Genomic DNA, 13,124 nt, shown 5'->3' with positions numbered 1-13,124 from the left:
CGCTCTGGCCAAACTCTCACACTCCAATGTCTTTGCGTTGTCTGACTGTCCCATTCACATAAAAAACAAGGCATTTTTGTGAACCCAGCTTGTTGTCTTAATAGTATTCCTATAACTTTGAAGTCACCGCAGATAAGCGGTGGCGGCGAAAAGGCGAACATAATGCTAGGAATAATAAAGAAGGGGATCATGAACAGATCGGAGAAGGTTATCATGCCGCTGTACCGGGCCATGGTATGCCCTCATCTGGAGTACTGCGTCCAGCACTGGTCGCCGTACATGAAAAAGGACACGGTACTACTCGAGAGGGTCCAGAGAACAGCGACTAAGATGGTTAAGGGGCTGGAGGAGTTGCCTTATAGCGAAAGATTAGAGAAACTGGGCATCTTCTCCCTTGAGCAGAGGAGATTGAGAGGGGACATGATCGAAACATTCAAGGTACTGAAGGGAATAGACTTAGTAGATAAGGAGAAGTTGTTCACCTTCTCCAAGGTAGGGAGAACGAGAGGGCACTCTCTAAAGTTGAAAGGGGATAGATTCCGTACAAACGTGAGAAAGTTCTTCTTCACCCAGAGAGTGGTAGACAACTGGAACGTTCTTCCGGAGTCTGTTATAGGGGAAAACACCTTCTAGGGATTCAAGACAAAGTTAGACAAGTTCCTGCTGAACCGGAACGTACGCAGGTAGGGCTAGTCTCAGGGCGCTGGTCTTTGACCAGAGGGCCGCCGCGTGAGCGGACTGCTGGGCACGATGGACCACTGGTCTGACTCAACAGTAGCAATTCTTATGTTCTTACACTGGATGCTTGTTAAAAGTAGCTTCATGTTCTCGAATGTTTCTTTCATTTGAACTGAATGGGCCACAGGAATGGACCCATACACATTCCCATTATGCAGTAACATGCCTTTGAGGCTCCTCTTTGATGAGTCTATAAAGAGTCTCCACTGAGTAGGATCATGTTTAGTGCCAAAGAAGTGCATTAACTCGTTTATGTTATTGCAGTAAACCAAAGAATCGTTTTGTGAGAATAAAGAAACTAGTTCTTTTCTCTGTGTCTGTACCATTTATTTAGTTTGTTTTCTATCCCGTTCTCCCCAAAGAGCTCAGAACAGGTTACAGGTTAACATACATAATATACAGTTAACAGGTTACCATGAGTAATGTGTTCCTGGTTCCAGAAGATTCTTACTTTTAAGCCGGGAGCCAAGTAGTTCTGCAGATTCCTTAGGCAAATTCAAATCACGTACTAGATCATTAAGTGCACTCTGAGAGAACCGTTGTGGAGTAAAGTCGTATTCAAGCTGGTAGACATCATCAGTGTCGTCTTTGGTGATTGCGTCAAGTTCACTTACAAACATCATCTTCTGCCAGGTTCTCTAAAACAGCTGGAGGAAGAGGAGCATGCAAGTCTTCTTCATGTGGAATTGACCTAATGGCTGAAGGAATGCTTGGATATACAATTTGGTTATTTTTCGAATTGCACCCCTGAACATTAACTAAACAGAAGTAACAGTCATTAAGGTGGTCTTTAGGCTCCCTCCACACCATAGAAATTGCAAATGGCATGTACGTTTTCTTTCCTTTTTTACAGAATCTTAACCTCTCAACACAATAGCAACAAACTTTCTTTGGCGCCCATGCCTTATACTGGTCACCAAGTTTCACTTTAAAATAAGCATAGTAAGCTTTTTTTTCACAAAGTCTGTTATATCCATTCCTTGCTTAAGTACTGTATAATTTGCACAAAACATTTCCAGAAAACATTTGGATTGTTCACACACTTGCGTGTAGACTTTGTAGTACCTGCAATCACAATACAGAAATAAAATGAGAACAGTACTGGTAATGCAAGCGTCTAAGATAAATAATACCTCCAAGGTCACACAAAAACAACTAGGAGCAACAGTTGTGCCAGCCTAAAGGCTTACAGGTCTGTATTGAGAAATTTCCCTCCAATAATACTCATTACCTACTGGCACAGCAATAAATCTTTGAAGTAAAATTGTGAAAAAACTGTACGTGATAGAAGAAAACTATTGATTTATGGAATCAGCATAAAAAAGTGAGGTAATATCACATATTAGTTTTCAGTCATCCAAAATCATGCAGACTAGAAGCTTCTCCTTGTGTGTCTTTGGGAGGAACACTTTGTTCTCTCCCGTGGCAAATCGGACTCCCAGGTATTCTAGGTCTTGTGTTGAAATGAGGTTGACTCTTCTAAAAGTTGACCACCCAACTGAGTTTTTGCAGCAACTGGACAGCTTGGCAAACTGCCTGATGTCCTTTGAACTAGGCTCTGATGAGTCAATCGTCCAGATACAGGTGGACCTAGATACTGAGCCTGCATAGGTGACCTGCTGCAACCACCACCACCTTGGTGAATGTTCGAGGCACTGTCACCAGCCTGAAGCGCAAGTCTGCATATTGGAAGTGTTGTTGCAAGATGTGAAACCTCAAATATAGTTTGTGCTCCAGAAAAAATGGGTATATGAAGGTAGGTCTCTGTCAAATCCATAGATGCCAGAAATTCCTCCAGCATGACCAAGGCAATCACTGACCTCACTGTTTCTATTCAGAACCACATAACTTTGAGGGCTGCATTGAATGCTTTGAGATCCATGATTGGATCTGAAAGTCCTCAGAGCCTCTCTTTGGAACAATAAAGTATACTGAGTATCTGATGGAGCCTGAGTTGGACTCTGGGACGAGCTCTATGGCTGCTATATCTAGTAATCTCTGGACTGTTGTTCTGACCTCTGCTTCTTTTTCTGGCTTCCCCACTGGGGAGTCTAGGAAAAGCTCTGGAAGGGGACAGTAAAACTCGAGTTTGTACCTCTCTCAAAGAATGTCCAGCATCCAGTGATCTGTCATGATTTCCACCCGCTTCTCTAAAAACACCAAAAAGCCTCCCTCTGTTACGTGGCAGCTAGGCCTTTGGCTTGGCATCATAAATGCTTCTTTGGGGTAGAAGAAGAGCCGGCTCCCAAAGATTGCGGGTGCCTAGCACTTCCAAATCTGTCTGCCGTTATGAAAAGACCTTTGGACCAAGGAACCTCAAGAGTATTGATGATGTCTCCTGGAGGCACAAAAGGATGTGCACCTGGATCATTTAGAGGAACAAGATTTACTAGCCATAAGGTCATCTAGATCCTTACCAAACAGTAATTGCCCCTTAAATAGCAGCTTACTTAGGATTGCCTTAGACATTGAATCACCAGATCACTTTCTAATCCACAGCATGTGGCATGCAGAGACAATAAGCCGACAGCTTGCTCACCACTCGAAACAGGTCATACAAGCATCAGTTACGTAGTCCACTCCAGTGATCATAAATGGAAGGTCCTTATCTAGAATGGTGTCCAGATTGTGACACAGCTTGGAGTGACAGGTTCAAACAACAAAAGATGCCATCACACCTTTCAACCCAGAGGCTATGGAGTTAACAGCCTTTTGAGTACAAAATCTATTCTACAGTCTTGAAAGTCCTTTAACACCACACTATCTTCACTGGGAAGAGAGATGCGCTTAGTAACCCGTGGCACCAGAGAGTCCACCTTTGGGGAAACAAAAAGCTGATTAAAAGTATCCGCCATTGGATAAAGCTTAGACATAGCCTTTGTCACTCGCAGAGGCCCTTCCGGCACCTCCCAGTGATCCGTGAGCATATTTGTGATGTCTGGATGGTCTGAAAAACAGGAAGACCGAGGTTTACTGCTACTCATAAGGGAGTATTGCCCTGTCGAGGTCTGATGAGTCTCCAGCTTTAACTCCTGGAGGGATTCCAAAATCATCCCCATCAGCACTGACGGTTTGAACAGTCTGCGCACAGTGGGGTCATCCCCTAGATCTGGGTCCTGTAGGACTATGACTGCAGTATTGTTACACAATGTGGAAGTACCTGCCAAAGAAAATAAAGGCATAAAAACAGCATTCGGATCATCAGAATCATCCGCAGGCGGATTGTCCCCCAACTGTACATGGCTCTTCTGCTGGGGACCTGCACTCTTAAGAGGAAGAAACCCCTAGTACTAACGCGATTGCAATGTTAACCAAATTCATAGAACCATTGTTAACCAAGCATGCTTGAAACCTTGCTTCCGCTATAACCAGCAGAAGCAAGAGGATACTAGCCTCAAGCCTCAAGCAGTTGGTATTAGAACCCACTGAGGATCAGGCAATCCTGGACCAGTTATTCACAATGGAGACAGTGTCACAGAGGTATCGGTGGGAGAAACCTTGGCCTCCAGCGACCACAACATGGTGTGGTTCCACCTCAAGAAAGGAACTACTAGGTCAAACACATCGACTAAGGTCTTAAATTTTAAAGGTACTAACTTTCAGGGCATGGGAGACTATGTCCACCAAGTGCTGCAAAATCAAAGCACGATGGACAATGTAGAGGAACTATGGTTGGCTCTGAAATCTACACTGCAAAAATCAACTGACATATACATAAAATCTGTGAGTAAGCGACGCAGAAAAAATAGACCACAGTGGTTCTCCGCGGAGATCTTAGAACTAGTAAAGCAAAAGAAAAGAGCTTTCCTTATCTACAAGCAAGCACAACGACCGGAAGTTAAAGAAACCTATCTGGCAAAATCTAGAAAAGTTAAAACGACAGTCAGAGAGGCCAAACTCTGGATGGAAGAAAACATAGCTAGGCAGGTAAAGAAAGGTGAGAAATCCTTCTTCAAATACGTTAGCGACAGGAAAAAGAACACAAGCGGTATTGGGCGCCTAAAGAAACTTGACGGCAACTTTACAGACTCGGATGCGGACAAAGCAGAACTATTCAATAACTACTTCTGCTCAGTCTTCACCTGCGAAGCGCCAGGATCCGGTCCTCAGCTACAGACAAAAGGGAGCTCGGAGGACCCATTCTGGGACATGGAATTTACCGCATGCGACGTCTACCATGAACTATCAAAACTAAAAGTGAACAAAGCTATGGGCCCAGATAATCTGCACCCCAGAGTACTTCGAGAATTGAGAGATGTCCTGGCAGAACCGTTAGCCGAGCTCTTCAATCTTTCCCTAAGCAAGGGAAAAGTGCCCTTGGACTGGAAAAATGCCAACATTATCCCGCTTCACAAAAAGGGATGCAGGTCAGAGGCTGAAAAGTATAGATCGGCGAATCTCACATCAATAGTGAGTAAACTCATGGAAATGTTAATTAAAAACAGATTGGACACGATTCTGGATAATGAAAGATTAAGGGATCCCCACCGGCATGGCTTTACGAAGGGAAGGTCTTGTCAATCCAATCTGATAAGCTTCTTTGACTGGGTAACAAAAAAACTGGATGGGGGCGAATCCCTAGATATTGTATATTTAGACTTCAGCAAGGCTTTTGTTAGTGTCCCACACCATAGGTTATTGAGCAAAATGAACACGCTTGGGCTTGGAGAAACACTGACAGCATGGGTAAATTACTGGCTTAGCGGCAGACTTCAAAGGGTAATGGTAAACGGACATCGAGAGTGACCAGTGGAGTGCCACAGGGCTTGGTCTTGGGCCCGATACTGTTTAATATCTTTGTAAGGGATCTGACTCAGGGACTTCGTGGCAAAATTACATTATTTGCCGATGACGCTAAACTATGCAATGCTGTGGGCAGGGCAACGGAACCTGACAGCGCTACCAGGCCCAACACTATGGAGCAGGACCTACTTCTGCTGGAACAATGGTCCAGTACTTGGCAACTAAACTTTAATTCATAATTACCATATTGTACTTATGTGATATTGTACTTATAATTTACTTATATATCCTCAAATTACATATATGTGAATAAATATTTATACATATAAAAAGTGCTCAGTGTCTTATCTCTTGCATGTGAGCCTCAATGAGATCATTAAGGGACCATCATCGCACTTTTAGGTCTCTTATTAAACATTGTGATTGATCTTATAATGCAAGACCATCCATTGAGTGCTAATACTGTCTCTTATGTACTATTGAATAAATTATTGTACTTATCTTGTTTATCTTGAACGGTCAACTCTTGTGGCTCTGCCCATGTGGGTTATATTATATAGAGCATACTAAACGTAAGCTCAAAGCTAGAATTGCTGAACATCTAAGCTGCATCTGCACTGGTAAACAACAAGCCCCTCTGGGCCATTAAGGGACACACGGAAAATGACCTGAAGGCCTCTGTAATTTTACAAATTCACCTTCCTAGGGGGGGTGATATTAGTAGATGTTTACTAGGTAAAGAACAACGGTTTATATATCAGTGGGGCACCCTTGAACCGGGAGGCCTCAATACAGATATTGAATGGGTATAGAGAAACTCACAGCACGAGTTGTGATTTTCTAGATTACTAGATTGTGAAATCGGGGTTTGTGAGAGTGTGCATATATTTCACTTTTCACTTTATAGTAAAATTGAAAGATCGGAAAGTTTGAGCTTTTCCGTTATAAGATTTGGGCCACCATAAATATTTGAGAAATCCATAAAGTAAATGTAGAGATTTTCAAATTTTCCTACCATTGAAGTTGATCCAATGAAAATACACCGAGGCAGATAAATGATGTCACAGTTCTAGGGCCCGCCATTCTTAACGGCTAAATGAAGAGAATAGCTGGCGTTTCTGGACAGGAAATGCTCAACACATTAGAGGTAACATATCTTACTTGAATAGTTTTAAATTGTAGACGGTTCTGGTTCTATGATTAGATTTGGGAATTTGTTGTTTAAAATTTACTAATTGGGTTGATGCTAATGCAGTGTGGTCTTAACTTATGAATCAATTGATAGGGCCAGGAATTTCTGACATTTTTGGCAATATTAAATAATATATGTAGACTTTCTAACCTTTCCAGGCTTTCCCAAATTAAACCCGAGGTGGTGCAATATCAAAACACGATGAATATATTGGATGATTCTATTATAACAAAGATAATGTAGTAATACAAATTTATAAAAGATATAATAATAAAACATTTAAAGTTTACTAATCAGTAAGTGCTCGGTTTATATGTTTTAAATTGTAGTTGTTTAAGTAAAGTGTTTATTTATATATTTATTTTAGCAAACACTCCTCCTGAAGAAGCCTTAGCGGCAAAACTCAGGACTGAGTTGGGGAGTAGAGAAAATTTAAAACTTGCACATTTGCACTTTTGGCACAATTTGGACACCTTTATTCACTAAGTCTCATTGGAACAGTAAGCATGCAGAGCCACAAGAGTTGACCATTCAAGATAAACAAGATAAGTACAATAATTTATTCAGTAGTACATAAGAGACAGTATTAGCACTCATTGGGTGGTCTTGGTTTATAAGATCAATCACAATGTTTAATAAGGGACCTAAAAATGCGATGATGGTCCCTTAATGATCTCATTGTAGCTTGCATGCAAGAGATAAGACACTGAGCACTTTTTATATGTTTAAATATTAATTCACATATATGTAATTTGAGGATATATAAGCAAATTATAAGTACAATATGGTAATGATGAATTGTAGAAGCTGGTAATCATTTTGAACATTCCTAAAGTACTACCGGCAATTTAGATATTTATATTCCTGTATTTTTATAGTATAACTAAACTTTAATGCCAAGAAATGTAAAGTAATGCATCTTGGAAACAGTAATCCATGCAGAACATACACCTTGAACGGTGAAAGCTTAACAAGAACTACTGCAGAAAGGGACTTAGGAGTACTCATCCAGGACGATATGAAAGCTGCAAATCAAGTGGAGAAAGCTTCAGCAAAAGCTAGAGAAATGCTAGGTTGCATCAGAAGGAGCTTTATCAGCCGAAAGCCTGAAGTCATACTGTCATTGTACAGATCCATGGTGAGACCTCACCTGGAGTACTGTGTCCAGTTCTGGAGGCCACATTATGAAAAAGATGTGAAGAGAATGGAGTCGATCCAGAGAATGGCCACTAGGATGGTCTCGGGACTCAGGGATCTCACTTATGAGGAACGTCTGATCAAACTGCGCTTGTATTCTCTCCAAGAGCGCAGAGAAAGGGGGGACATGATAGAAACATTCAAATACATCATGGATCGCATCGAAGTGGAGGAAGAAATCTTTTTTCTCAAAGGTCCCACAGCGACAAGAGGGCATCTGCTAAAACTTAAAGGGGGAAGATTTCACGGTGACAGCAGGAAATATTTCTTCACCGAAAGGGTGATTGATCGATGGAATGGTCTTCCACGCCAAGTAGTCGAGGCCAGTAATGTTCTCGACTTCAAGAGACGTTGGGACAAACAAGTGGGGTTACTACAGAGTTATGCTTCAAAGATGGATTCTCATGGGAGAGGGGATTATAGAGTGGGCAAATTTTCTGAGGGAGGGTTCTTGAGTGGGCAGACTTGTTGGGCCGCTGGCCCTTTTCTGCTGTCATACTCTATGTTTCTATGTCTATATTGCCCCAGAGGACCCCTCCAGACCCTGTTTTGAGCTTTTACAAGACTTTTGGCGCAGAATCGTGCCTGCACTTCACCAGAGATGTCCTTGTGCTGCTCCCTGGCTCCAATGTGGACTTTTTGGATGGTCCTCGGATGAACTGTGCACCAGAACCCCTGAAGAGGTAGGAGTGGCTAAAGAAGAGACTACCTCCCCCCCCCCCCACGCAGCATGCAGAACACCTTGTTCCTCCAAAAGCCATCCTCTGCAAATAGGGCATGAATCAGAAGTATCCTACCCTAAGGAGTCCATTCTATTTGTTCTCTATCAAAAACGAGGTGTTTTGAGGCAGATAAAAGCTTTTACATTCAAAACAGGAAATCCAAGATGGCTGCTGTGGCAGTGATTTTAGTGCTAAAATGATCCAGGAAAACCACACCTGAAAATACCAAAGGATTTTTGGAATGGGGGTCCTCGGACTAACCTCCAAACCACTCAAAACCTAAATTTGGAGACCCCCAAAATCAATCGCACAGGTAGTTGAGAGATTTGTATTGTTACTCACTGTGCCATGCTGTGTGCTGGGAGCTGCAAGATGGAAGCTGAAACAGCTCACAGGGAGATCCTCTGCCTCAAGAAGCCTGGAACCTGGACTGCCTGTTTGTTCTGACTGCCTTTTGGCCCACCAAAATGGCCAGAAACCAACAACACTCCTGGAAACCACACATGTGAAAGGGTAGAGGAAGTCTGCCACGAGCCTGGATAAACCACCACGAAGCCAAGCAGCCTATGCTTGAAACCACAAGCAGACAAACCTGGGGTGCGCTATACTCCCAAGGGAATGGTCCCCAAACCCCAAACTGTGACTGCAGGCTGTCCAGGTGGGTGCACTCCAAAATAGCCAACCCACTGGAAGCAGACTGTCCCTCAGAGCCTGCAATTTCCCACAGCCTTCAAGGGATCCTGCAGCAAGAAAAAAAAAATCACTCAACAAAGCGGAAAAATACTGAAGCGAAGAAAAATAAACATGCGCAGAATAGACTAGCTCCTACTATTTCACTTGCAGGAAGACAACTGGAAGTTGGAGGGCAGTCTAGAGGTAAGAGAGGAGGAGCAAAACTATGCAAATGAAGCTTCCTACAAGAGATCTTATGAAATGAGATTGACTACCCAGTTGTTCAGGAATAGAGTGGGGTTGTAAAAGAATGTAGGTTTGTGCTACTGTTCTAAAACAGCATCAGGATGCCCTGATGCTATGCAGGAAGCACTGATTCTAACAGCATTAGGGCATCAAAAAAAAAAGGGAGATGCCAATTACAGAATTGCCACCATAGATTTTTTTTCTGATCAAGAAAATGTTTGCAGGGTTACTCTACCTGAAATTCTGGAAACACATGCAACTTTCCATGATTCTTAGGAGAGTTTTGTACTATGTTTGATGGCATATAGGGAAATAAACCTGCATACATATGAGAGACACAGAGAAAACACATGCGCTTAAGGAATTAGATATTAGCTTTAATGGAAGAAACATAATACAACTTAGTAGCTAAAACACTCAGTAGATGGATGTGGCTGTTCAGTATCAGTTTTGCACTTGCCTGTTCCATGCTCTTGCTATAAGTGTCTTTTGATACTGCTACTGCAGCAAGATTGTTGGCTTCAGCGGTTGCCTAAAAATAAATTGTAGATTAGTTTTCAAAATATTTAGTTGGCTAAATATGAGACTAGTATAATTTTTAAAAAACGTGGGGCTACATTTGAGTGCCCTTTCCCCCCCAAAAAAATGCAATCTTACAAAAAATAACTCCCAATGGAGTAAGCTAATATTATGTAAAAGTCTTGGAAATGAAAGGAAAAGCACATTGTGGCAAAATATGCACTAAATCTAGAGTATATGTGTGCAATCAACTGAAGGTAAATTTTATATCAGGTGTGTTAAACAATGTAAGGATAAGAAAGTACATTGGCTATGCTACTGTTTCTATATTCAGAAAGTTTTGGAATCTATCTGGTTCAGTCTAGGACCCATGAGCCAAAGAATATGGTAGTTGAGAGATTTGTATTGTTATTTCTAAGATCTCATGAGAATCAAAATGAATATATACACAAAATTTTTGTAAAATAACTTTCATGGAGAACATGTACTAGTTATGGTCATCATTTTTTGTGTGTGGGTGGGGGGGCAGGTGTAGATGGAAGGCATGTCTACTATTAATTTATAACTGCCAAAGGTCCGTGTGGGCCACATATGAAGTGTCACATTTATAAGCATTGCCTATCAGGTGTGTCTTGACTGAAATAAGGTTGAGAATCACTGAGTCTAAGACAAACCTTTCAGATAAGCTTCTCCCTAAAGATGATGTGAAAATAAACTATTCATAAGTTACTGTAGATGGTGTGGGGATTCAAAAGTATTGATAAAAATACAAATAGAAAGATACCTGAAGCATTGACTTTGGATGCGGCAACTCCTCCCCTTGATAGATTTTGATGTAAGCCTTAAAATAAGAAAAATATTTTAATAGTTTGGCTTCTTTGATGGAAAAAAAGCACAGTTGCTTACCTGCTTTAAGAATTATTCTGCTGTCTTCAGAGATTGGACCTCACAAATGGGTGATGTCATCCAAGACAACCTGAGGCCTGTTTACAAGTTATAGAACTTTCTGGAATGCTCCTTTAAGCATACACTGAGGCCTGGATGCACCAAAAATCGTTGTTAAGATCTTGTGGGTCACTGCGGGCCGATAAATTGTTCGATTTTCGGTGAGCAATGTTCAACTGACTTTGCATGCAAATTAGTTTCGCAAAGGTCGGCCGTAATCCCACCCCATCAGTTGTTGGAAAAGCAACTTTCACACATGTACAGACTCAGAGCCATTAGGGAAAGCCTGAACAGCTGAGGGAAGCCCCGAAGCAGGCTCCTGCCACTCAGTTGTTTGGGGCAGGAAGACTTATTTCCTTTTTTATGGCACAGATGTTGTGCGTGTATTATACGCACAATACCTGTCCCCATTAAAAAACAAAATTGTGCCCCTCACAGTACCCCCTAAAAAGAAAGGAAGAATGCCCACTCCCCTCCTGCCTTGGCCACCTGAACCACCCACACACCACTGACTGCCCCAAACCTGGACCCCACCCACACCTGCCCCCTTTCCAACCCCTCCCACCACCCAACGAGAAGGCCCTAGTGAGTTAGGAGGATTCAAGTCAGAACACCCCCCCAGCTCAAGCACACACCCCCTCCTTGTACCTTGTTGTAGAAATCCAGCAAGAGGGATGCCCATTCCCTCCTGCAAGCATGCCCGCCTATTCAAAATGATCCAGATACCTAAGGCCCCTCCCATAGGAAGGCCTTAGACATCTGGGCCAATGCACTGGAAGGTGCCCAAGACTAAGACTGATGTCAGGGGAGGAGTGTGTGGTGGTCCACGTTGCCAAGGCAGGAGAGAGTGGGCATCCTTCCTGCTGATTTCTTTTAAGTTATTGGAGAGGGTGGCCATTGTCCCCGGGGGTGCGGTGGGGGTGGGGGTCAGGGTGTGTATGGGGGGGTCCCAGTTGATGAGGCAGACGGGATTAGGTATCCCTCCAGCCAATGATATTCGCGGGGGAGGGAAGGGGGGATAATCGCTATATTTTATGCATCGCGAAGTGATATGGTTTAATTAGTGGGCTGGTTAAAATATTCATGACCTCATTTTAATACCAATTAGGTCGTTTGAATAGCAGACTCGGAGGCTGCAATGGACACATGAAAAAGCATGCAGTGATCCATTGTGTACATCGGTTGGTTAAATTAGATCGATGCTAAAATCAGTTCAACAGGTTTAGCAATGATCGTTACACGCACAGTGACTTTAGTGCATCCGGGCATGAGTTCCTGTGCTATGTCACTGGGGCCACCTCAGATCTGTTTTGAACTATGAAGAGGAAAAGCAAACACCAGGGATAGAGAGGAATGAAGGAGAAATAAGTGAACTGAATTCTAAACCTCACTCCTGCAGAAAGCAGAGTTACTTACCATAACAGGTGTTATCCAGGGACAGCAGGCAGATATTCTCACATGTGGGCGACGTCATCCAAGGAGACCCGGTACAGACACTTTAAAAATGCATCGCCACTTTAAGAAACTCAGAAAGTTTGTGATAGCCTGCACAGCGCATGTGCGAGTGCCTTCCTGCCCGATGTAGGTGCGCGGCTCCTCAGTTCAGTACGCCAGCTAAGAAGTCAACCTGGGTTGTGAAAATATCTGTCTGCTGTCCCTGGATAACACCTGTTATAGTAAGTAACTGTGCTTTATCCCAGGACAAGCTTGCAGCATATTCTCACATGTGGGTGACCTCAAAGCTAATCAGAATGGGATGGTGGAAGAGTTGGACTTTTAGGAAAATACATTTTGTAATACTGACTGGCCAAAGTGCCCATCCCATCTGGAAAAAATTCCAGACAATAATGTGACATGAATGTATGAACCGAGGACTAAGTAGCAGCTTTGCAGATTTCATCAATAGGAGTGGAACGAAGAAAAGCTACTGAAGCTGCTATAGCTCAAACCTTATAGACTGTGACCCGATACTCCAGTTGCAGCCCAGCCTGAGCATAACAGAACGATATGAAAGCAGCCAACCAGTTGGAAACTATTTTCTTGGAAACAGGATGCTCCAACTTGTTAGGATCAAAGGAAAGAAAAAAGTTGAGGAGATATTCTAAGTGGTACCTCCTACTGAGGTAATAGGCCAAAGCCCGATTACAATC

General features: G+C 42.7%; 1 protein-coding gene across 4 annotated transcripts in view; it reads right to left on the bottom strand.

The window, feature by feature from the left end:
- Positions 1–13,124, bottom strand: part of ATL2 (atlastin GTPase 2) — a 221,219-nt gene that overhangs the window by 56,942 nt on the left and 151,153 nt on the right. For all 4 annotated transcript variants that reach the window (XM_033936398.1, XM_033936399.1, XM_033936396.1 and 1 more), the window contains exons 10-11: positions 10,814–10,870; positions 9,971–10,042 (exon numbers count right to left, since the gene is read on the bottom strand). In XM_033936398.1, coding sequence (XP_033792289.1) covers positions 9,971–10,042; positions 10,814–10,870 — 129 coding nt within the window. The remainder of the gene's footprint in view (positions 1–9,970; positions 10,043–10,813; positions 10,871–13,124) is intronic.

Source organism: Geotrypetes seraphini, chromosome 3, assembly GCF_902459505.1.
Source record: "Geotrypetes seraphini chromosome 3, aGeoSer1.1, whole genome shotgun sequence".
In the NCBI taxonomy this organism is placed as follows: Eukaryota; Metazoa; Chordata; class Amphibia; order Gymnophiona; family Dermophiidae; genus Geotrypetes; species Geotrypetes seraphini.
This window is presented reverse-complemented; position numbering and strand designations above follow the sequence as displayed.